The 21,668-nt window shown below is 45.6% G+C and overlaps 4 protein-coding genes and 1 long non-coding RNA gene across 8 annotated transcripts in view; 2 read left to right on the forward strand and 3 right to left on the reverse strand.

The window, feature by feature from the left end:
* The window catches only part of nrg2b (neuregulin 2b), a 43,996-nt gene extending 34,939 nt beyond the window's left edge, over positions 1-9,057 (forward strand). For both annotated transcript variants that reach the window (XM_040175535.2, XM_040175537.2), the window contains 6 exons: positions 658-760; positions 1,141-1,276; positions 2,248-2,375; positions 3,154-3,363; positions 4,169-4,352; positions 5,771-9,057. In XM_040175535.2, the coding sequence (XP_040031469.1) occupies positions 658-760; positions 1,141-1,276; positions 2,248-2,375; positions 3,154-3,363; positions 4,169-4,352; positions 5,771-6,256 (1,247 nt within the window). In that variant the 3' untranslated portion in view covers positions 6,257-9,057. The remainder of the gene's footprint in view (positions 1-657; positions 761-1,140; positions 1,277-2,247; positions 2,376-3,153; positions 3,364-4,168; positions 4,353-5,770) is intronic.
* On the reverse strand, positions 8,685-11,286 carry LOC144406237 (uncharacterized). The gene is made up of 3 exons (XR_013467438.1): positions 11,156-11,286; positions 9,392-9,542; positions 8,685-9,261 (listed from the first exon to the last, which is right to left on the reverse strand). It is a non-coding gene; the product is annotated as an uncharacterized LOC144406237 (long non-coding RNA).
* LOC120818450 (N-acetyllactosaminide beta-1,3-N-acetylglucosaminyltransferase 2) lies at positions 9,464-13,398 on the forward strand. Of its 2 annotated transcripts, XM_040175539.2 has the most exons (3): positions 9,464-9,594; positions 9,828-9,930; positions 10,394-13,398. In XM_040175539.2, the coding sequence occupies exon 3, from the start codon at positions 10,395-10,397 to the stop codon at positions 11,733-11,735; it is 1,341 nt and encodes a 446-aa protein (XP_040031473.1). In that variant the 5' UTR covers positions 9,464-9,594; positions 9,828-9,930; position 10,394; the 3' UTR covers positions 11,736-13,398. The 2 variants fall into 2 exon arrangements, with proteins under 2 accessions (XP_040031473.1, XP_040031472.1); XM_040175538.2 differs by lacking the exon at positions 9,464-9,594 and having other exon boundaries at positions 9,617-9,930.
* Positions 12,994-15,525, reverse strand: eif1ad (eukaryotic translation initiation factor 1A domain containing). Of its 2 annotated transcripts, none has more exons than XM_040175540.2 (5): positions 15,126-15,525; positions 14,635-14,781; positions 14,432-14,540; positions 13,992-14,100; positions 12,994-13,910 (listed from the first exon to the last, which is right to left on the reverse strand). In XM_040175540.2, exons 2-5 carry the CDS (start codon positions 14,719-14,721, stop codon positions 13,724-13,726), a joined length of 492 nt encoding a protein of 163 aa, XP_040031474.1. In that variant the 5' UTR covers positions 14,722-14,781; positions 15,126-15,525; the 3' UTR covers positions 12,994-13,723. The 2 variants fall into 2 exon arrangements, with proteins under 2 accessions (XP_040031474.1, XP_040031476.1); XM_040175542.2 differs by having other exon boundaries at positions 15,130-15,312.
* A 394-nt stretch (positions 15,526-15,919) lies between these two features.
* ctsf (cathepsin F) lies at positions 15,920-21,553 on the reverse strand. Its single transcript, XM_040175543.2, has 14 exons — positions 20,383-21,553; positions 19,967-20,077; positions 19,326-19,407; positions 19,079-19,140; positions 18,862-18,934; positions 18,384-18,497; positions 18,082-18,230; positions 17,866-17,962; positions 17,640-17,720; positions 17,375-17,494; positions 17,098-17,162; positions 16,846-16,936; positions 16,715-16,773; positions 15,920-16,456 (listed from the first exon to the last, which is right to left on the reverse strand). Exons 1-14 carry the CDS (start codon positions 20,626-20,628, stop codon positions 16,382-16,384), a joined length of 1,425 nt encoding a protein of 474 aa, XP_040031477.1. The 5' UTR covers positions 20,629-21,553; the 3' UTR covers positions 15,920-16,381.
* Between the last annotated feature and the right edge of the window lie 115 nt (positions 21,554-21,668).

The following is a 21,668-nucleotide window of genomic DNA, read 5'->3' on the forward strand; positions in this document are numbered from 1 at the left end:
AGTCACAAGGCAAAAGTCTCTCTCGCATGGTCACTTTGTTGACAGCTATAGTTAACGTGAGCTTTGTGAATTCTGAACATATTCTCAGGCCAATGCGGTGTCAACACAAAAAAACTCCCTCTTTTTTTTCCAAGACGACTTGTCTCTTGATGACTCCATCCATACAGGCATGCATTCAGATCCCCCCAGTGCCTTCATCACATCCCCATTACCATTGTCAAATCATGTGTGTTGCAACAGCAGGAGGTCTGTGTCAGGATGCAGGTCGACAGCTCTGCTTTCATCGTTATACTCACAAGCTTGTCGAGTTACCCCTGTGTTGTATTAGCAGTAGTACTGTTAGACTGAAGTACAGTTAAAACTGAAAGGCTTGTGACATGATAGTTGTTTCATATGCAGCACAGGGGACAGGATGGCAGCAGATAATAGGTAGAAAACTGTTTCTGTAGCTACCATCAATGGAGCAGCGCTCATGCTGTGTGTGTGTGTGTGTGTGTGTGTGTGTGTGTGTGTGTGTGTGTGTGTGTGTGTGTGTGTGTGTGTGTGTGTGTGTGTGTGTGTGCGTGCGTGCGTGCTTGTGTATTCTCGTCTGTCTCGTGATTGTCTGTCTGCAAACCGTGGATGTGTGCGAACGTGTGCGTGTGTTTCCGTCCACAGAGGCCGAGGAGCTCTATCAGAGGCGGGTGCTGACGATCACGGGCATATGCGTGGCGCTGCTGGTGGTTGGCATCGTTTGTGTGGTGGCCTACTGCAAAACCAAGTACGTGTCTTTGTTGGGAATTCTGGCAGTACACAACCCACCCCTGATTAATGGGGGAGTAAAGAAGGGCACAGGGAGAACATGCTAACTCCACATGGAAAGGTCCCAGCAGCTGGGCGGGTTGGAACCCAGGACCTTCTAGCTGTCAGGGGACACTGCTAATAACCACCACACCACCGTGCTGGTTTGCAGCATGATATAAAAGAAGGAAATAAATATGATTCAAAAACCATTAAATACCCAATCACACCATGTGATTATCAAGTGATAAGTAAACTGCTATAAAAGAAGGTATAGCGGAAGCTAAGAGGACAGATCTCACTCATTGTTCCCTCATCACCCCCTCCGCCCCCCTTCATCCCCCCTTCATCCCCCCTCAGGAAGCAGAGGAAGAAGATGCACAGTCACCTACACCAGAACCAGAACCAAAACCAGAATCAGTGTGTAGAGCAACCCAACCGCATGCTGCCCAACGGACCCAAACACCCCGGCCCAGAGGAGATCCCCATGGGTGATGTGAGTAGAGTGCAAAGACACAGGCGACCGCACACAGGTGACCCTGAGGTCAGGTGTACCTGGTGGGCTGGAAGTGAAGTCACCTCCTGGCGACCCGGCTGCTCGTGCTGAGGAGGTCACCACTGACAGGGTCAAGAGCTGCTCAAAGCCAGAAATAAATAACTAACCACCTATTTTAAAATACGCAACAGGTTTAACTGGTTAGATCGCATATCCGGAATTTCGGAAAAGTTACTCACTTCATGCCATCGGTGGCACGTTGTGTTATAAGGCTTTCTTGCATTTCCTGTAAGAAAGCCTCACTGTGCTGTGAACACAACTGCTAGTTAAGCTCAGACTTTGTGCCGAAGCGGATGCGGTATCAGTGGGGCTCCTGGGAGCCAACAATAGCAATAATACAGTAAAACAAAGCAATATATTTACAATGATCTAATAGCTCCTAATCAAGATGCAGACACGTCACATTTTGTAATATCCAGATTGATTTTTCTTTCTTACTAGAACTGCCGCTGGGATGAAGCCAGTTTTGCTTTTGAACTATCCATAAATAGGATTTATTTTTTCATGCTAAAGGAGTGATCATCTGGGCAGACGGCACAGGAGGCACCTGGTTCATATCTCCTTAGATGGTCACTGGTAGACTTAGCTTTGCCATTTAACTCAACAAGATGGTTGTTTCAGCCTTCAGAAGTCTTTGAATAAAGCTCCGATCCACTGACAACTTTTGTTATGGGGACACGAGACTGGTTAACTTTAAAGACGGAAACACCTACCATTCTCCTGGAGACTAAATGTGCATGAGCCAGTATGAAAGCAACAATGAACAAGAGGTGATGATGAGAATCATCTCATTATTAGATATGACTTTATATGGATGTGTACTCAACCATTGTGAGCTATTTGCTCTTTGGAAAATTTAAAAAATAGCAAAAATATATTCAAATTGTTTTGTGTGCACGCGTGCGTTGCAGTACATCTCCAAGAGCGTCCCAACGACAGAGTGTGTCATCAGCCACGGCGCCGAGGGCGCGGGCAACTACGCAGGCAGCCGAATGTCAACCCGCTCCCACCACTCTACCACTGCCTCGCATGCTTCCAGGTACACCTGCAACACACACAGATGTATTGAGCGAATGCAATGCAGAGTTTGCAGTCGGTGCACAAATAAACGCCACTGCTTCTCAAGACCAACAATCTATTTCGCCTGTTGTGTTTGCGTGATGGAGGTGTGTAAAGACAAGGCGATGCATCCTGGTTAGGCACTGCCAGAATAGAGCGGTATGTAGAGTGGGATAAATCAGCTTCTTAGGTCAGAATAGAATGCATTGAGGAATTTATTGCTATAAATGAATACATTTCATACCCTGATCAAACATCTATATAAACGGCGTATGTGGATTTACAGGAACCTGTTTATTAGAAAGTGTCTGAGGTCAGAGACGATGGCACTGATGGCTTTACATCATCCTCAGGAACATTGTTTCAAGTTTTTTAGTTTTTGACAAAAAATTATAATTTCTCACCACTGGAGGGCAGAATATTGACTTTATGGACTTAATGCAATGCACATTGATATACTATATGAACCTGTGGCTAACACACTGGTCAAAACAGGCACATATGGCAACACAGAGAGCAACATACGCCTCCCATTGGTCGAATACTGAATGACATCCGGCCTGTTCATTAATTCATCCATGCTGGACGAGTAGTGTTTAATCAGATTAAGTGGCTGTTAATTGTCAATAGGAGTCAAAATAATCACTTCATTGTGCTTTGATGGTGCGTGCATGGGAACATTTTTGCAGTTCATTCTCCTGCCTCGGTAGCACTGCTGTAACCTTTCAAACTTGTTCTCCTAACACCCACACCTGCAGACACGAGGAGCAGACGTGGAGCATGGAGCGAACAGACAGCATGAACTCAGACTGCCAGTCAGGTGGGCTGTCCAGCTCTGTGGGAACCAGTAAGTGCAGCAGCCCGGCATGCATGGCGAGGAGGGCTGCCCACTGGACGGACATGTCCGGTCCGGGGATGCAGTACGGGGACTCTTACGACTCTCTAAGAGACTCGCCTCACAGTGACCGGTAGGTAATGTCGACCTGCGTGTGTGTGTGTGTGTGTGTGTGTGCGCGTGGTGTTGTTATTTAACACTGTCTCGGGTTCATGACTATCCAATCTTTTACCTTGTTATGTTTTTCATCACACCGTCCTCTCTTTGGCGACACCAAGTGTCACTTATTTGTTAGGAATTTTGTTCACTTTTCGAAAAGTGTGGGATTTACTTTAGTTTTGTTCTTGTCTTGCTTATTTTATCATTTCATTCAAAGGAGTTCCAAAATAATTTTAATAGCACAAAAATGAAATCAATGTAGTACCATATTCAAATTTTTGTGGCATAACTGCATTAACAACTGAGCTCAGTGAGGTGCCGCAGTCATACACTCTTATTCTTGGATTGAGTGGGTGGCGAGGTGGCTCAGCAGATAATACCGTCGTTTAAAGGCAAAAAGGTCAACACCTGCGAGCCGGAGGCGGCTGGCTGTTCGGGGTTTCTATATTTCCAACCACGTCCAAAGAGTGGCGGGTTAAGTGGACTGGAAGCCCCCAAAGGGGCTGCAGGCGTGAATGTTGTCGGCGCGTGCCCCCCCTTCTAGCCCCTTGCACGCTGGGTAGACTCCAGCCCCCACGGTAAGTGGTTCGGAAAACAGACCGATGGCACTCGCTGACATAAGTGGCAGACACTAAAAGTGTTTTTTTTTACAACAGAAAAGTGCATCTCAACCTGCCCCCACCACCCCCTCCCCCCTCCACCACCACCACCACCACCCACCCGCACTTTTGTATCCCAATCAGAACCCGCAATAATCTCCCACTGTCTTCCCCGCTCAGGTACGTGTCGGCGCTGACCACGCCAGCGCGCCTCTCTCCAGTGGAGTTCCACTACCCCCCGTTGCCGCCACAGGTGCCCACCTTTCAGATCACCTCGCCCAACACAAGCCACGCCCTCTCCCTGCCCCCAGCCGCAGCCGCCTACCATAGAGAGGACGACCAGCCGCTGCTACGATGCCCCGATGTGCGTATGCTGACGTAGTCCACCAATACTGATGGCGGGAATGGTTTATGATAATACAAGAGACACAATTTCAGCGTCATGGTGAAATTTGACAACATAAAAATGAATGAATGAATGAATTTGCCTCAAGTAAACCAAAATGTTAGCAGGTAAGAATTGTTGACAAATCTAGACACATTCTGTAAATAACTGCACTTGCAGTTTGACTCCATGCGTCATTTACTTTGAGCTGAAATCCTTGTTAGTTGACGTTAAATTATATTAATGGCTGAGAAGAAACGTTACTTGGCAGAGTAAGAAACACAGGGCTGCAGCCTCCCCTCAAGTATGATGATGGGCTATTGGACTGTAATTTGAAGGAGGATAAAACATACAAACCAGAAACCAAAAAAAATACGTAGCATGTTAACTTGTCCATGTGAGAAACAATAGTTTAATTTAATTACATTACCAAAGGAAATATTATCATATACAGTATATATACATACTTTTTATAGCCAATAATGCCGTCAGCTAAGGGATAGAGGAATGGATTTTCTTTATTGTCGACGAATCCCATGGAGCCCAAAGCAGCACTGCTTTCCAAATAAGGACAAAATCATTTAAAAAACATCTGGACAGTGTAGTTTTTAGTTAGTATTATTTAAAAATGAATAATACACTTAGTGCTGCAGTGAGTAGTCACGGCAGCATCACGGTGTATGTGGGATCAACTCAACCCAACAGTGGGTCACGCCGATGTGTTTCTTACTGTTTTTACAAATGGGGATCGGCCTTTCTACGCTAGCCATTAGGATCATGTGTTATTGTGAGCAAAGCAAGTGTTTCATAATGGCAAAAATGACCAGTTCAAATGTTAAGTCACTCCATCTACAGCAGCGTGGTTGTTATTTGAGAAAGAGGGAGGCCAGACATTTACGCCCAAAGTACACGTCTTTGAATGCCCATCACTGTCCAGAAGAAAAGGTCCCTATTCCAGCTTTGGCAACAGGTGCCGAAAGAGAGTCTTACAATGTTGGTGAAGCTTTTCAGAGATGGAGAGAAAATAGTACATATCACTTCTGCTAAACGCAACCAAAGGCTCCCGGCTGCGATTACGGTGAGAGTTCAAAAAACATTTTGTCTCCATGTCTCTTATAGTTTTGGCTTCTGCGTGAGCGATCAGCTCAAGTGTAACAGCCAACTTATTAATAGCAGCGTATTGATGAGCTGGAGACTTTCTCTTTCTGTTCTGGCACCCAACAACACAGCAACATGGCACTTTGACCTGTAGTTTTAGACCACTACTCTGAGGGGACTTTAATCTTACAGTTCAAACCCCTGTTTTGACATCCACCCTGCAGAAGTTCCCTTGAGCAAACATAAATATTTAACATATACATTTTCCATCAAAACCTCCACTGTGTCTTGTGTTTTAGGACGGGAGTTTATACAGACAGCCTCGGCGCCCGCGGCGGCCCTACCTGACGGAGAGCACAGGAAGTCTACCGTCCAGCCCCTACCGTCTCCCTGACGACGAGGCCTACGAGACCACGCAGGAGTACGCCTCCTCGCGGGAACCCATCAGGAGCCGGCGGCGCCCGCGACGCAACCGCCTCAATGGACACATCTCCCAGCGTTCAATGGGCCTACGGGACTACAGCTCGCAGAGCTTCAGCCAGTCCGACGAGGAGGAGGAGGAGGAAGAGGAGGACGAAGAGGACGCTCACGGGGAGAGCACGCCTTTCCTTAGTATGCAGAACATGAACATGGACCCGCCCCTGACCGGCCCAGGTTACCGCGCCTCAACCGGTGCGGACACACGGACTCACCGCGGGCTGAGTAGTCGACCACCGACACGCAGCAACGGGCAGAGCCGCGGCTCGCAGCCGCAGCGCTCCAAGGCTGATAACGTGCCCCTTTAAGACTTAACCCCCCCCCCCACACACACACACACACACAACACCACCCACCCCTCCACCTCACACACTCCCCTTCCTCCTTCTGTACACAACCAGTGGACTAGAGATCTGCAACTAGGAGAAATATTTTTATTTTGTATAACAGACAGATATTCTAAACAAATGAAATATTTATTTTCATTTCAGCAAAAATTGTCTACTAGCTAACAGCAAAGACTTTTTTTATAAGGGGGGAAATATTTCTATGTAAAGTTTTTTGATTTACAGCATTATGAGCGATGAAAAAATAAGAGAATTACGTGCCAATTTTTTCACAAGTTAGATAAATAGAATAATATTGTGGTGCCTTTTGCTGTATGCTGAAGTCGGAGGTCCCATTGAGTTTTTGTAGCCTTTCTTATAAAGACTCCTCGTTTTTATAGACCAACCCTCTTCCTTCCTTTTGCTTTGGTTTTTTCTCTGATTTGGGATCTTCCTCTTTTTGAACTGTGATCTGATTATGTCATCATGCAATATTGATTCCTCCTGTGTAAAAGGTGTCTGTTTACATGAGTATGATCCACGCGGCGCGCTCGATTCACAGGGACATTAGTCACTGACGCAACCGGAAGTGTAGGGTAGTTTTCCCCGGGTGAATCACATCGACCATTTATGTCCTTGTTCGCTGCCTGTCAGTCATTAGGCGTTATTCTTGTTAAAACAAGAGTGTTATTGATTTATTGAGGGGAAGTAAATCCATATTTTTGTGCCATGACATTGGTGGTAGTTGCAGTGTGAGTGTGTGAGTGTGTGTGTGTGTGTCCGTGGGCCTGTATGTTCACTCCATAAAGCCTCATTTGGCTGGCGCCTCCGTTCACCTTGAAAAGTGTGGTCTCTTGTTTGACCGACAGCCTCCTCTCACCAATCCTCACGCCGCCAGAAGCTTAGTTGCACTGTAAGAACCGCCCTCCGTGAGCAGTCATTGGCCGGGGAGCTGCCGATCCAAACAGAACCGAACCAACCCAGTTGTAATCCAGCCTGACTCTGGCCTCCTGTGGACTGCCCAGCCCGCCCGTTTCCTATGCCAGCAGCTTAGAGCCGCACTGTGTCTCAGGACTTCCCCATCACATCACCGCCAAAAGACTCAAAGCAGTGAGCGCACGTCGTCTCAGTCACAGTTCAGTCCGCAGGCCAGATCCTCATCCGCTCGCCCTCCCTCCTGTCTCTCCGTCAGGTTTGTTGCGTTCACTCGTGGCCATGGTTAAGGGAGCGTGGGCAAAGACTCTCGCAATCAGAAGGGAGATTCAGTCGCTTTTTTTTCTTCAAAAGCTTGTCTGTTTGGGTGTAAGTGGGCATGTGTGCGTCGCCGCGTGTGGGTCACAACGACGACGACGACAACGATGATGATGATGCTGAAAAAATGATGCAGAGACCACATCTGTTCACTATGTTGCAGGGGTGTAGCTAGGAATTCTGGGCCCCCTGAGGAGGAGGATACCGCTGTGGGTTCCCCCTCTTCTTCTTTTACGCATACAAACCTGCTACTTTACGGGCCCTCTCCAACTGTGGGACCCGGGAATCGCCACCGCCTGTTTCACCCCCGTGGCGATGGCGCTGCTCCGGCGGCAGGTTGCTGCGTGCTGGTTCACACCGCTTGAGAGCGAGTTTCTGAGTGCAGTTCTACTTTTCCTTAAGCTCACAGCCAAACGACGGTATATGATTATACCGATTACTGCATCCTTGATTTGCATTCCTGTACCTTTATTGATTGAACTTTCTTTGCTTGGTCATATTGACTGAATGATCTGTTATATGTCCCCCCCCCCACCCCCCTCCTCCCCTCCTCCACCTCACATCGCCCCCCTCACCTTCATGTCTTTCTCACCCCCGACCTACAGAAGCAACTAGCAGATGAATTTAGGCCCCATCTCCAGACAAGTGTACTGAACTGCACAGCTCAGAATCGGGTTTAGAGACCCTTTCAGGCTCGCTGAGGAAAATGCGTCCTTGTGAGACTTAATTTCCAACCAAGTAGAGTTTTTGGGTGTTTTTTTTTCTTCTTTCACACAGGAGATGCATGGATCACAGATATAGAAAGTATCTTAAAAATTGCGACAAACCCCTTCAGATTTAGGGGGATCATGCTAGAACTATATAAAAAAAAACATGATTTGGGTTTCATGGCCCAAAAGTCTGGCTAGTTTTGTTTTAGCGTCATTGTAATCAATCTGGGATTTGCAACGTGGAAATACTGCAAGTGAGGGTAGTGTGCTTCTAGAGCTAGTTGAATTGTTAACAACCACCCGCCCCCTCTTTCTCCTCACCCTGCACTCCCCCCTTTACCCTTTACATACACACACAATTCACACATCACAGTAAACACACACTGACCCACACTAAGCCTCATAGGACACACACACACACACACACACACACACACAGAAAAAGCCCTGCCATGTTTGTGTTTGACAAGCAGTTTGCTTTTATCTTTTTACCTCCAAAAACTCCCTCTCGTCCCTCCCTCCTCTCCGTTCCCTCTCCTCTCCTCTCACCCCGATCCCATGCATGTCCTAGTGGTACTGGTAGTTGGGTGCATGGAAAAAGCAGCAAGCAAATCGTTTTTCCACTCGGTGAAAAAAAATAAAAAACGTGTCTTCATTTTAACATTCAGCAATAAATCCCCTTTTCTTCATGTTCATTATTCTTGGAATATGCTACATGATTTTTTGCAAGTTTTATCAAAAACATACTACTTGTAAAAGAAGAAAAATCCAAAACCACCCGTTCATATGAAAAATAAAACTTATTCCTACCATTTTGAAAAAGTCCTGTCGTCTTTGTCAGAGAAAAAAAAAAAGTGTTGTTTTTTTTTTCTTTTAAAGTTGTCTAGAATTGGTTGTTTCTCCTTTACTTACATCTACCAAATGTAGAGTAAGAATTTAAAGTTAGTTGAAGAGATGTGACCAGTAGGTTGCAGCATTCACCCAGTCCATGCTCTCATGTGCAATCAGCTGGATGGTGTCCTTTGTCTGAAAGTTGTAGAAAAACACAGTAACTTTATAGATTTTTTGCAATATTTCATGCTACTAAGGAATGTTTTGTAGAAAAAAAAAAATCATTTGGATTGTAAAATTTGACATCTTACAAAACAAAACTAACCAGGACTACTGCGCTCCCTTTGGCCTCTGTGTGCTGAAGGTGAGAGCCGGTGACGTCACATCTCGAAGAGGTAAGAACAATCAAATGTGTTCTGAGACAACATGTTCAGGATAAACGCGCTCTTGAGTTTCCTTCAGTTTCCCCTCACGCCCTGTTTTACCAGATGGAAGAGTAGAATGAGGCGGGTCAGGGACAGAAACAAGGTGCGTTTGCATAGGGGGGGATGGTCTTTGTTGGGTGTTAACTCAGCTAATGGGAGGATATATACGGAGTAGGTGGACAACATAAAGGTTCACTCCTCTGAGGAGCCGGCTTCTTGTAGATTCTTGTGTCAGCAGTTTTTGGTGGATGGCGTCCCTCAAACATTGGTGAAGAGGATGTAATTCCCGTCTGCTTTCTTTTTGTCAGTGAGTGTATCTCTGTGTATTTTTCTTAGAAAGTAGGCTCCATGGGGCGTCAAATTACTTGTGTGGACAACGTGTGTTGCGTAACACATCGGACAGGTATTTAATGAATGTGGGAGTCTTCACTTGAATCAGGTAAGGAAAGAAACGGTGTTGACACTTCCTTTCAGCAGATGATCTTCTTACCAAATCACATATTTTAATAAGCTGTATGCTGATACATTGGTAATACCTTTTTAATAAGAACGTGTGGTTTGACAAAAGGTCCATTGGGCAGCTGACTTGTCCCAGTTGTAATTTCATTGTAGATGCACAAGTGTCTCAAGAAATCTTAGCTGTTAAAATTGACATTCCAACTAGGAAAAAAGTTGCTGAAGAAGATCACGCATATAATCAAACCGTACAGCTGCTAAATTGACATTTTGGTGCAGTTTGTTTAGTCAACTTTCCAATATAGCCTCCCTCTCTCATGACTATGTTGTATTTTCTGTCAATGGATACACCAACACCATTTCTGTATTGTGTAATCAAAAACCTGTCTTTTTAGACAGACTCAAGTTTTGTCCAAGCTAACATACTCTTTTTGTATTTGCGGTAGAATGGCGCGCTGCTTCTGCCGCTGGCGCACAATGTTAATCTGTGTGTGCACGCCGTGCATCTTGCTGGTCCTGCTGGTTGCCTACGCCACTGTCATGGTGTGTGCGGCCACGAATAACAGAGTAGTGTCTTTTCACTTCGTGGCCTCGGGGACTTTAAACAACAAGTCCTTCGGCCCGCTGCCTCAAACGTTCTGGGATCTCGACCAGCATGGGGACGCCATTTGGAACCGCCTCCAGCTGACCATCGACCGGCATTTCAACCCCGTCCTGCGGCCCAACGACATGAGGACGGGGTTGGAAAACGACAACATTTATGAGTCCCGAGGGATGCAGGGGTTCTCCGAAGTGAAGTTGGACAGCATGGGGGAGAACCTCGATCGGCTACCGGAGCAGATTCAAGACTTTGCGAAGCACATGCACAGGAGAGACTACCCGACCCTCATCCAGCCAGACGGAGTATGTGGTGCCGGGGAAGAGGAGGAGAGGGAGGCCCCGCTCCTTCTACTGGCCATCAAGTCAACAGAACTGGGTTTTAAGAACCGGCAGGCGATTCGACAGACCTGGGGCCAGGCAGGATGGGTAGCAGGACAGGGGAGGAGCGCTAAAGGAGGAGGAGGAGGATACATCCGCAGGGTGTTCCTCCTCGGGAAAGGAAGAGTTGAAAATGTGGTTGGGGATTTACCAGAGTCACTGCAGATGGAGAGCAAACATTATGGAGATATTCTGCAGTGGGACTTCAGGGACACGTTTTTCAATCTCACCTTGAAAGATGTGCTCTTCTGGAGCTGGTTCTCTCGCTCGTGCAACCGGACCGTCTTTGTCTTTAAGGGGGACGACGACGTCTTTGTCAACACCCCAAAGATGATTACGTACCTCCGGGACCAGCTGAGGAAGCCACAAGCAAACAAGATCATTGGAGACTTCATGATTGGGGATGTGATAGTTGCAGCTTTGCCGAGCCAAGACAGGAAGTCCAAGTATTTTATCCCAGGCAGCTTCTACAAAGGCCGCTATCCTGTGTATGCAGGTGGTGGAGGGGTGGTGTACTCGGGCCTGTTGGCCAGACGCCTGCACCACGTGTCTAAAAGGGTTCACCTCTTCCCGATCGACGACGTTTACGTGGGGATGTGTATGACGCGGCTTAACGTTCACCTGGTCCACCACGCTGCCTTCCTCACGTTTGACTTCCCTAGTGGCACAGAGGAGAAGCAGCCATGTTCGTATCACACAGTCCTATTGGTCCACAAGCGAAGCCCCTCCCAGTTGCTTAAACTGTGGGCCAACATGACAATGACACAGGCTCAATGTTGGGATGCGCCCCTGAGAAAGGGTTACACTTAAAATCCACCAAAACTGTTTACTCATCCAAAGTTTCTTGATCAAACAATTTTGCTTCTCCGCTCTTTAGCGAGAGGCTGTCAGTCAGGAAGCACGTTGACTGACAAACATCACAGTTTTAGCAAATTCCATATTGATTTAAATGTCACTGCATTACCACAAGACGACAACAACGGTATGACATGGAGGTGGCTACAATGTATTCCTTAACCCATTTATTCCAGTGGATTATGCTTCTGTTTTACTGAAATTATTGGAAATAACTGGAGAATAATATGAAGAAGACGTTTACAGTTAGCGACCGTGAGCTAGCGTTCATCGTCAGAGCCGGGCTGTAGCAGCTGAGCCCCGAGTGCATCAAATTGTGCATTCATGCTTTATTGCTAATGAAGTCCACTTATTTTTATTTGTAAGAGGAACAATGTTATTTCTGACTTCAAAAAGCGGTAGAGCTTTACTGCCAGAAAGGTAGAATCTTGAATGACGTACGTACGTGTAAAGTCTATGCTGAAAGCAACAGTATTACTGCTGTTAAAGATGAGTGAGTGTTTACATCGGTTGAAAAAATTAAACCGGTCACGTTCTTTCCATCACCTGGAATCATTGAGCAGCCGGTTCCAACCAATCAGCTTCCAGGTCAAGTCTATAAAGAGCCCTCGCTTTTGTGATTGAATAAGATACATTCTCACACAAATACTCATTTGTTTGAGTCATTTATAATCTGCTTGCTAAAGCAACTAGAACAGACAAACTCTTTAAACTGTGCCAAATGAAACATTTTTGAAAGAATTTTTGATTCACTAACAATTGTAATGCAAACCGAATAATCCATTTGGTCTTACTTGCTATATTGAAATAAATATAGTAAATATAAATAAGTTTACGTGCGTATTGGAAGAACCCTGATGTTGTTAACTCGTAAAAAAAAAAATGACCCATGGTTGATTCCAATTATCAAGGCCTCAAAGGCTAACGCCTAAATGCATTAAGAAGGCGCTCTCTGCAGAACGAGTTGCACTGGCAGGACCGGCTCCACACCAATACTATGACATCAGCTTTTGTCATTTATATTAGGAAAGAACATCTGGGAACTGGGAAAGAAATGGGTGTACTTTCTGCGCAATGGTTTTTGGAAGAAATGTTTGTCTGAGCGGAAAATAAAGAGCATTCTATTCTTTCTAAGAGATGTGGAATTCTTGGAAATATAAGAAGTCGAGGAGACCATGTTGAGTCCAAGTTAAGAAAATAAACAGCTTATGAATGAATCTACCTCCAAAACGTTTATCATAAACCAAAATCAGCCAGGAATGTCAGACAGAGATGAGGCACAAATCAGTTACAAAGACCAACTAATAATACAAAGCGATACAACTGAAAGCAGCTTTTCTTTAAACCCGTCAATACAATCGGCTGTATTCATTTGAAAATCAGATCTGTAGGAACGGTAACACCCACCTTGTTAAAGCAACACTAATGCAGGAGAGATGTTCAAACACGCCACAGACGTGTTGTTAAACATGATCCTAGTGTCAACCGGGAAATAATTTGCCATCATGCCATTTGGGGGGATTTCAAATTTGTTCCTACGGAGGGGGGTTGAATGGATTTATCGGTACACATCGACATCCTGCCACGGTACCGGGTGGCCTCGGTATGCTGTAAACCTTGTAGTGTTCCCACAATCACTGGATTGGACTACAAACACGCTCGAGTTCATGACACGTTCAGAAGAAGCTCTAACTCACACTTGAAATGGGACATTACCGATTTCAGCATGTACCAAAAATTAATTTAAACGAGCAAGACTTCTGCTTCATTTAAGTCAAGCAGAGCCGTGCAGACGGCGGCGAAGGATGGCGACCATCACTTCCAATCAGTCCGTGATAGCAGCAACTCAGCGCAGCACTTTGCCTCGTGATTTTTTCCGCAACCCTCCCTCTTGATGGTCCGCGTCCTGCGCGTTGCCACTAGGAAGCCTTTTCGGTCCTTTCCTATTTGCTGTTTTCGGCTTCTTCCTGACTGTCCTCCTCCCCACTCTCACTGTACTGGTAGTTACAGCGGTTGGTGTTTACAAAGAGGTCACTCTCGTCATCATCTGAGCCGCTAAAGTCCTCGTCCTTCTCTGTCTCCTCTGCCTTCTCCGGCTCTTTGTCCGGCTCCACCGTAAACCCCTCTGGCCTGGAGACAATGGAAAAAAGAAAAGTTGCTCTGTTACACGTGACCAAAAGGGGCTAGTTGTGTTTGTGTGTTGCCACTCACCAGAGCTGCTGTTTTTGCAGATACTGAATGTTATCCTTGTAGAGAATGAAGCTGATCTCTGCCTTCACTTTCTCTCCTTCATCAATGGGATCCACGATCACGTAGTCGCCTAGACATATTGGAAATAGGAACCAATAAAGTGAAGGGTTAGATGAGGAGAAATTAAAAGCTTTCCTTTAATTCCTCCTCCAACGGTGATTGATATTAGCTCATTCTATAGATATATCCATACAGTGTCTCCTGAAAAGAGAATATCTAACGTCCGACATGAAATCAAGTGTGCAAAACTAGTCTGATACTCACAGGGTTTAATAATAAGGAATGTTGCACAGCTATGTCAATTCGCTGTGAAGTGGTAACGCTATTCCTACTCCATGGAAAAGGTGGGGAACGATCTGTGACGATCACAACTAATTTAAGCAAGCCCCTCGATCACTTACCTCTCTTGATCCAAAGGTTCTTGCGGAACTTGGGGGGCATGCTCACAAGGAAGGTCACACCCCGGGCTGTGACTGCCTCATGGAGGTTGTTGCCACGGCTACCGGTGACCTACAAGTGCACAGGCAGAGGATGGAGAGAGGAGTCAGGGAAATATCCAGCTGCTCGCTGTGATGCCTGCGGCCTTTCAGTGTACACAGCCCACCTTCACGATCTGCTGCTTCTCTGTGGGCGTGACAAAGTCCCCGAGAGCTTCCTTCACCACGTGTTTCCGTTTGGTGGCCTGTGACATTCTCAACGACGCGCTGTGAGGAGACGGCTTGTGGGTCCACGGTCACGCACTAGTAGTTAGCTGTGTGCAAGTAACGACACGTGAAGAGAAAAAGACGACAAATCATAGGTTAAAACACGACTGACTCGCACGTTCGTCATATTGAACACCGGTTCAGCTCGTGGAGCTCATTGATCCGTTAACATTAGCTTAGCAACTTCTGTAACTTAAATCTTTGGCGACGGCACTTATTTCCCCGCGTGGCGACATTTCACGTTGCCTGAACTTGTTGAGCCAAACGTGGTTGTCAACAAAACGAGAGGAAATGCCTGCTTTTAACTTTAACATGAACAATACCAACTTAGTGCTTTGGTTAACCGAGCTAGCATTGGAGCTAGCCTCCCGGTAACGTATCTGCAGCTCACCCACGTTAGCAGGTCACGTGATCGCCTCGGAAGAGAGAAGAGTGACGTGAAAATGTCTCTGAAAGGCGCAGAGCGTTTGTGGGCAGCGTGACAGCAGCTACAGGTATATGCAAAGAAAATGCACACCGACTGTTTGGCACTAAATCTGAATTACATGTGTTCCGGTTATCTGAAACCCAAAACCGTTACGTTTCCGGTGTCAACTTTGATGTTTTCAAAATAAAGGTGTCTTTCTCCTTTTGTTTCATCTGTACGTTCAATGGGTGCTTAAAATGATCTGATCACAACCGTCTCACCTGCGCACCGATTGCTAATAATGGTCTGACATGGTACCATAGTAACTAACAAGATCAGATTTGCGTTCGCTTTAACACGGAAGCACATATGTTTAGTTGTGCGTGGCAGTTCCTTTGCATTGTGGGTAATAGAGTTTTGTATTCTTTTAAAGCAACGTTCAAGATCACCAACATTCGATGTTGCCGACCAGTTCTTACACAATACACAAGGGAGCGTGTAGAAAATAAACTATTTTCTTTATTAATGACACCTTTCAAGATGCAGGTATTCTCTACTGAAGCGTAATTGATTGTTTGATAATTAATTCACCATAACAGCAGGGCATGTTTATAGAGTAAAACACTGTCTATTCTTACTTTTAACATAAGTCACTTTAGACATTCCGGCAATGTCCATTGTTGTTAATTGTGAGTGTGTATACACACACACATTTGCAAATAGTTGAATATCACAATATTCTACCAGCTCATGTTAAAAAGTAATACCACATACAATGATTGTGATTTCACACTTTTATTTATTCAACCATCACTTATTTCTCACTCTTAGAGCAGTTTATTTAATTACATTGTAGTCATGTGCAGACCAATACAGGTAAGTAAAACCCACTCAGATACTACATAGCATTAGCATAGACAGTGTTAACAAAACATCCAAGAAACCACAAAACACAATAGTCTAACTTCTAATTATTGCACGCTCTTCATCAAACGCAGTCTCAGTTACTCTAAGAAAATATAAGATAAAACCAAAGTAACCTCACGTTACATAACACCGATTCTTAAGACCCGCAAAACTAATTGAATAAAAATAGCACATTTAATCTATTTTCAAATTACAACAAAACTCAATTAAGCAAGCTTTAATAAAGCTGGTATGTTTTTAGTAACACAAGGTGTGAGGTATGAAGGTGCAGTCAGCTGGCAGCTGTGCTGCCGTGTTTGTGTGGTGGTCGTTCTTTAGTTCACTACAGCAGATGAGCACATCTTGTTGATCCCACAGGCATTGGAGCCCCGGTGCAGGTAGTAGTAACCCTGTACAAGAGACAGAGAGAAAACACACAGTGACTTTGGGACTGCGTGTTGCAGTGTCAGATTCTAAAGAGCACAATGACTAACTTTAGTCCAGGAAGGACACTGCTGAGCATTTTACTCTGGTGATATTGTTTAAAAGCAGAATGGGACATGTAGTTGCTGTATAATCAAGAAGAATAAAGTACTATCTTCTAGAACGTTTATGCCTCATGACTTTTCCCTCATCCACAAAGACTGTTGTAGGTGGGGTTGTCTTACCTGCTCTCCATAATCCTCTCCCCAGCTGTTTTTGATGGCCCAGAATGGGATACTTTTAACTGAAAGCACAGAAAAATTAATACAAGAACCAGGATCTGGGTGTATATAGCCAGGTGAAGAGAAAGACTCACGTTCTCCGTATCCCACCATCAGCACAGCGTGGTCGATCATCCAGGGGTTGCAGAAGATCTTCAGTGGGTGAGACACGCCCTTCCTGTAGAACTAGGGACATTTCCAAAGAGAAGATAAATCACATTCTAGTAGAGATCCAATGCATCCTGTCATGATGTTATCGTGTCTTTACGTTTGAATTTAACGGCGTTGGTGGCAGGGTGTCGTATTTTAGTGATGCAGCCATTGCTGTGGGCAATGCAACCCTTTACCTGCATAGCAAAGGCGTTCAGTGCAACAGAGATCGGCCCGTTCTCAGCCAGCCAAGCTGCAATTTCTGAGGGAGAAGAAAAAAAGAATACCGTCAACAGATCTTTGTTTCCATCTGGCAATGAGGCCCATTCATCTTAAAAAAATAATGCCTGCTCACTCAAATATAATTAGAGATTTCTGAGCTTGTTGAATTGTATTCCAGTGACAGTTTCTGCTGACATGTTTATTTATCAGTGCTTTGTCTTGGGCCCCTCTCTAGCCGCTGGGCCCACTCACCCCCCTCGTCTTTGGAAAGCTCCACAGAGCTGTTGATGTAGGCGGCCACCTTCATTTTGGTAAAGTCGCACCTCTGCTTGTGCCCGGTGTAGGAGTAATCCGTCTCCGTCTCCAGACCACCTAAAAACAGTAGGAGTGAAGGTTAAAAACCTCCGCCAAAATCACTCGCATGCTTCTGCAACACATCTGCAAATGCTGGCCAGAATGCTAACAAAACTCAAAATGGTTGCGCGATTCCCTCGTCCTCCACCTGTGACTCACTTACCCAGCTTCTCGATTGTTTCGTAAGCATTCGCCGGCAGCCCTCCTTTGCACGCCTGGTCCAGCCCATCGCAGTCCACCAGCTCTGTGAAGGAACAAATCAATGAAGCAATTAAACCCTGGCATCATCTGTAAAGATAACCCGTCGCCTTTGTCGTGCCGGAGAAAGTTACTGAAATACAATATAATCTGTGTGTATTTGGAGCTGTACACTTGTGTGTGTGGGTTACCTTGTTCAGAGAGAGACAGCAGTGTCCCGTTTTTCAGGAACCACTGGCCTTCAATGTTGCCTGTCACAGAAAACGCCCAGCAGGACCCACACATACCCTGCAGGGAACACACACACACGTGCACCCGCACAATCAGCATGAAAGTAGGTCGCAGGTATCCTTTCTTCTCCAGTAACACGCTCCTCAGTCCCAATAATTACATCTGTTGGTCGGTACCTGGTTCTTAACGGAACTGACGGCTCCATGATCCCTCCAATCCCAGCTGGCAGGGGCGGGGCCCCGCGCCGGAGAGGCCGGTTTCATCTGTCGATGAAGAGTCCATTGACTCAGCAGCGGGTTCAGGTAAGCAGAGCGAAACTCGTCCTCTGGAGGAGAAGAGAGGGAGAGCAGTTACTTCACTTTTGAGTTTCTTCAGAGGATCCTCGAAGAAAATGCTGATGCATGAAATGCGAACAGTTTGTTTTGCAACAGGAAACCGTGTGGAAATACAGGAGCCACATGCGTGTAGAGACACGCACCAGTGAGGTCGCTGAACTTAGTGACTCCATACTCCGCTGAGCCCTGATCCAGAGACTGGAGCTTCTGCGCCGTCTTCATGTTCTCGTGGAAGACGCGCAGACGATGATCTGCCTCTGTGGGATCAAAAGGGGGAATAAACATATTTTAACAAAAAAAATGACTTGGCGCTTGAAGGCGAAGGGCTTTTTTTACTACGCTGTTCATTACTCTTTTACATTTCATGTGATGTTTGAAGTAACATCCGATTGAGTGAGCACATTGTTGCTGTTTGGTGGATGTGATCTGGAGTCTCATAAGCCACTAATGCACAATGTCTAGTTGGCGTTGAGCGACTGGGGGTATTTAGCTTCATGTTGAGGAAGTGCTTTTATTGTTGCTGTGAGAAGGCTGTTAGAACATAAAGGGTTGAAGGTGTCGAAGGAAACACTTTACGCAGCTCACTTTGTTTGGCACTAACAATACGTAACAGACACTCACCCTCCTGGCTGCTGTAGACCTTGTTGTACGTCACCATGAACTCTTTGAATTGGCCCAACAGCTGAACAGACTCCTGCCAGAAAAGGAGAACAAACACACCAGGTTTATCTTCAGACCCGGTCCCGAGATGATGATGGCAGTTTAATAGAACCAGTTGAAATGTGGTTATTGACTGTGCTATCAGTCCGCTTATTGATCCAACAGACACCATTTTTACCTCCAGGGGCTCGCTGATGGAAGCATCCACGACCTCGTTGGTTTCTTTTAGTTGAGATTCAACTGATAAGAAAGACATGCAGGACAAAATGTTATGTGTCAGTGTGCAGAAGACGTATTTATGCACAATGTCTCAAGCAATACTGTGACTCTATGGATTTCAAATAAGTGAGTCAAATAACTGGGAGGTGTGTTCCTCAGCTCAAACTTTAAGCGATCTGTGTGACTGAGTGACGCTGCTGACTGACCTTTAGGCTGGCACTTCTGTTTGAGGAGGGTCGAAGCGCCCTGCCAGGGAACGTCCCACACCTCGAACACACACACTTCCGTCTGGCGTAAAGAAAAGCACACATAGGACAGAGACCCTCTGAAACTTGATGGACAAGTTGAATAAGCTGTTCATCTCCTGTTTTTATGTTTATTTCATCTGCATCTTGGGACCACAGACAAATTATACCCTTTCGGCGCGCTTACAGAAATGTTTTTTATTCATGTGCACTGTCCTTTATCAAATACACCAATAAAATAAATAAATAGTCTTTGGTAAGTTTTTATACTTTCAAAATTCTGTTTTCTCCTTTGGCTCAGTGATAGGATGATTTAAAAAGGTTAATAGGTCTCCAATGTAAAGTAAAATAGATATATAAAATAAATAAATAAAGTAAAATAAAATGAGTAAATATGGCATATTGTGTTTGCATGCATGATGTCATGAGGCAGTAGCATGCTTGTGATCAAGGGAAACCCAGGTCACAAGATCTGCAGCTTTAAAAACCGTATTAACAGAATTGCTACATCATCAATATGGGAATATTTCGTACTCCGGGACAATGCCCTCCTTTGTCCCACTCATTCCATCTCTCTCTCTCTCATGCACAACGCAACCGACCTTGAGTTTGTGCAACTCGGGATAGAAGTCACATGTCCTGAGCTCGGTGGACTTCTTGCACTGAGTGTTGCTCAGCTCCACTGTTATTGTGTAGCGGATCCCTTTAACCAGCTGGAAAACAGACAAACATTCATCAGAACCGCCTCGCAGGGTGCAGCAGAGTGGTCCCCATCTCGGTTTCATGCATAATCAACACAGTGCATATGACACCGCAGTGAACTAGCGTACACCATTATGTTTCAGGCCTTTGTTTCGCTAACTCTTGCTGACATGGCGCAGCTCTGAATAGTCCGCAGGGAACCTTTGTTTACAACGAATTGAACGTAACTCTCAGCAATGCCTCAAATGATCACACAGCAGTCCGGATACTGCGCAGTAACACACAAATGAATAACATCACGTTGGCGTTTATCGACCTGTTTGGTGGCCGACAGCAGCCGGCTGACTTTGCGGAGGTGCATGGCATTGGAGCCCCGGTTGTAGCGCTCCTCGGCGAACTCCAGAGCCTTTTTCAGGCCGGGGTCGGACTCCAGCAGGCGGACAGGAGAGCCCGGAGGCCCGATCAGAGGCCGGTCAATGTCCTCGCCCAGCCCGAGTACCGAGCCCAGCACGGCGGCCAGGGCCAGCCCCAAGAGCACCGCGCGGCGGGATGCGACCACCATCTCTGAGAGCGGCCGGTCCGTGATACGCAAACTGATGTTCGCTTGAACAGAGAGACGTTCCTTCAAATAAACCCGATGTGTAGTTGGTCGGCAGTGGTTACACAAGAGGCATTGCTCGCTTGTTGTTGTTATTCAATAGATCCGGGATTAGGCTGTGGGAGGAGTCGAGGGCGTTGGTGGGCGTGGCTTGTTCAAGAGACGCTTATAAAGACGTGATAACCGGTTAACGGCACACGTAACTGAGACGAAAAGACAAATCATAAATATCGAATATGTAATTTGTTCCAGGGAGAGTGTAAATCACGAAAATCTTCGTTTGCTCAGGCGTGTCAAATAGTTTGGGCAAACACTGGGTTAGAAAAACAATGGATTTAGTCTACACGGACACGATATACCTTTCATTTTTCACATAGTAAATCATCAAAACCTGTGACTCGTTAAGGACTGGGCTATATATTATACATTCAAGTAATTAATATTAATATTTGCAGAACAAACACAATGGAAGCACATATATGTGAGTACATAACATACACAGAGAGAGAAAAAAAGAAGAAAAATACCAACACTGAGCAAGACGAATGCACATATAGGTGAATCAAGCAGGCAGGACAGACAGCACATCAATGCTTGAAAACCTGAAAGGCAACAAGACAATCTCTAAGGATGTATTTGAAGGTATTGTGTGTGTTTTCTGGGAAAATATGTTGCCGCACAGCATTCCACGAGTGAGCTGCCTTCACAGGGAATGCAGATTTGCTAAACGAGCTAAACTTGTGTGAAATAACACAATCACCCTTTGAAGCAGATCTAGTAAGTCTGCTTCTTTGACTGCTTTGTTTAGTAAAACCACTAACCACAGTGGAGGCGGGGCCATTCCATGTAGAATTTTAAAAACCAGACACACGTGAGTGAATTTAATGAGGCTCTCCCAACTCAGGATTGGTGAGAATATTTCAGTGATGGTGAGTTCTGTTTTCTTCATCAAGTGTTCCACACAGTTTTGCTCTGATCATCACGCCATTGAAATTACAACCTAC

Source organism: Gasterosteus aculeatus, chromosome 4 (genome assembly GCF_964276395.1).
Source record: "Gasterosteus aculeatus chromosome 4, fGasAcu3.hap1.1, whole genome shotgun sequence".
Classification (NCBI taxonomy): Eukaryota; Metazoa; Chordata; class Actinopteri; order Perciformes; family Gasterosteidae; genus Gasterosteus; species Gasterosteus aculeatus.

Coding starts and splice junctions, on each gene's coding strand:
- eif1ad (XM_040175540.2), bottom strand. CDS start 14,721: ATGTCACAGGCCACCAAACGGAAACACGTGGTGAAGGAAGCTCTCGGG. Junction 14,101..14,431: donor GAACCTTTGGATCAAGAGAG/GTAAGTGATCGA, acceptor CAATATGTCTAG/GCGACTACGTGATCGTGGAT. Junction 13,911..13,991: donor CTGCAAAAACAGCAGCTCTG/GTGAGTGGCAAC, acceptor CATTGTCTCCAG/GCCAGAGGGGTTTACGGTGG.
- LOC120818450 (XM_040175539.2), top strand. CDS start 10,395: ATGGCGCGCTGCTTCTGCCGCTGGCGCACAATGTTAATCTGTGTGTGC.
- ctsf (XM_040175543.2), bottom strand. CDS start 20,628: ATGGTGGTCGCATCCCGCCGCGCGGTGCTCTTGGGGCTGGCCCTGGCC. Junction 19,408..19,966: donor CCGAGTTGCACAAACTCAAG/GTCGGTTGCGTT, acceptor TCTTTACGCCAG/ACGGAAGTGTGTGTGTTCGA. Junction 17,721..17,865: donor GCTGTCTCTCTCTGAACAAG/GTAACCCACACA, acceptor GTTCCTTCACAG/AGCTGGTGGACTGCGATGGG.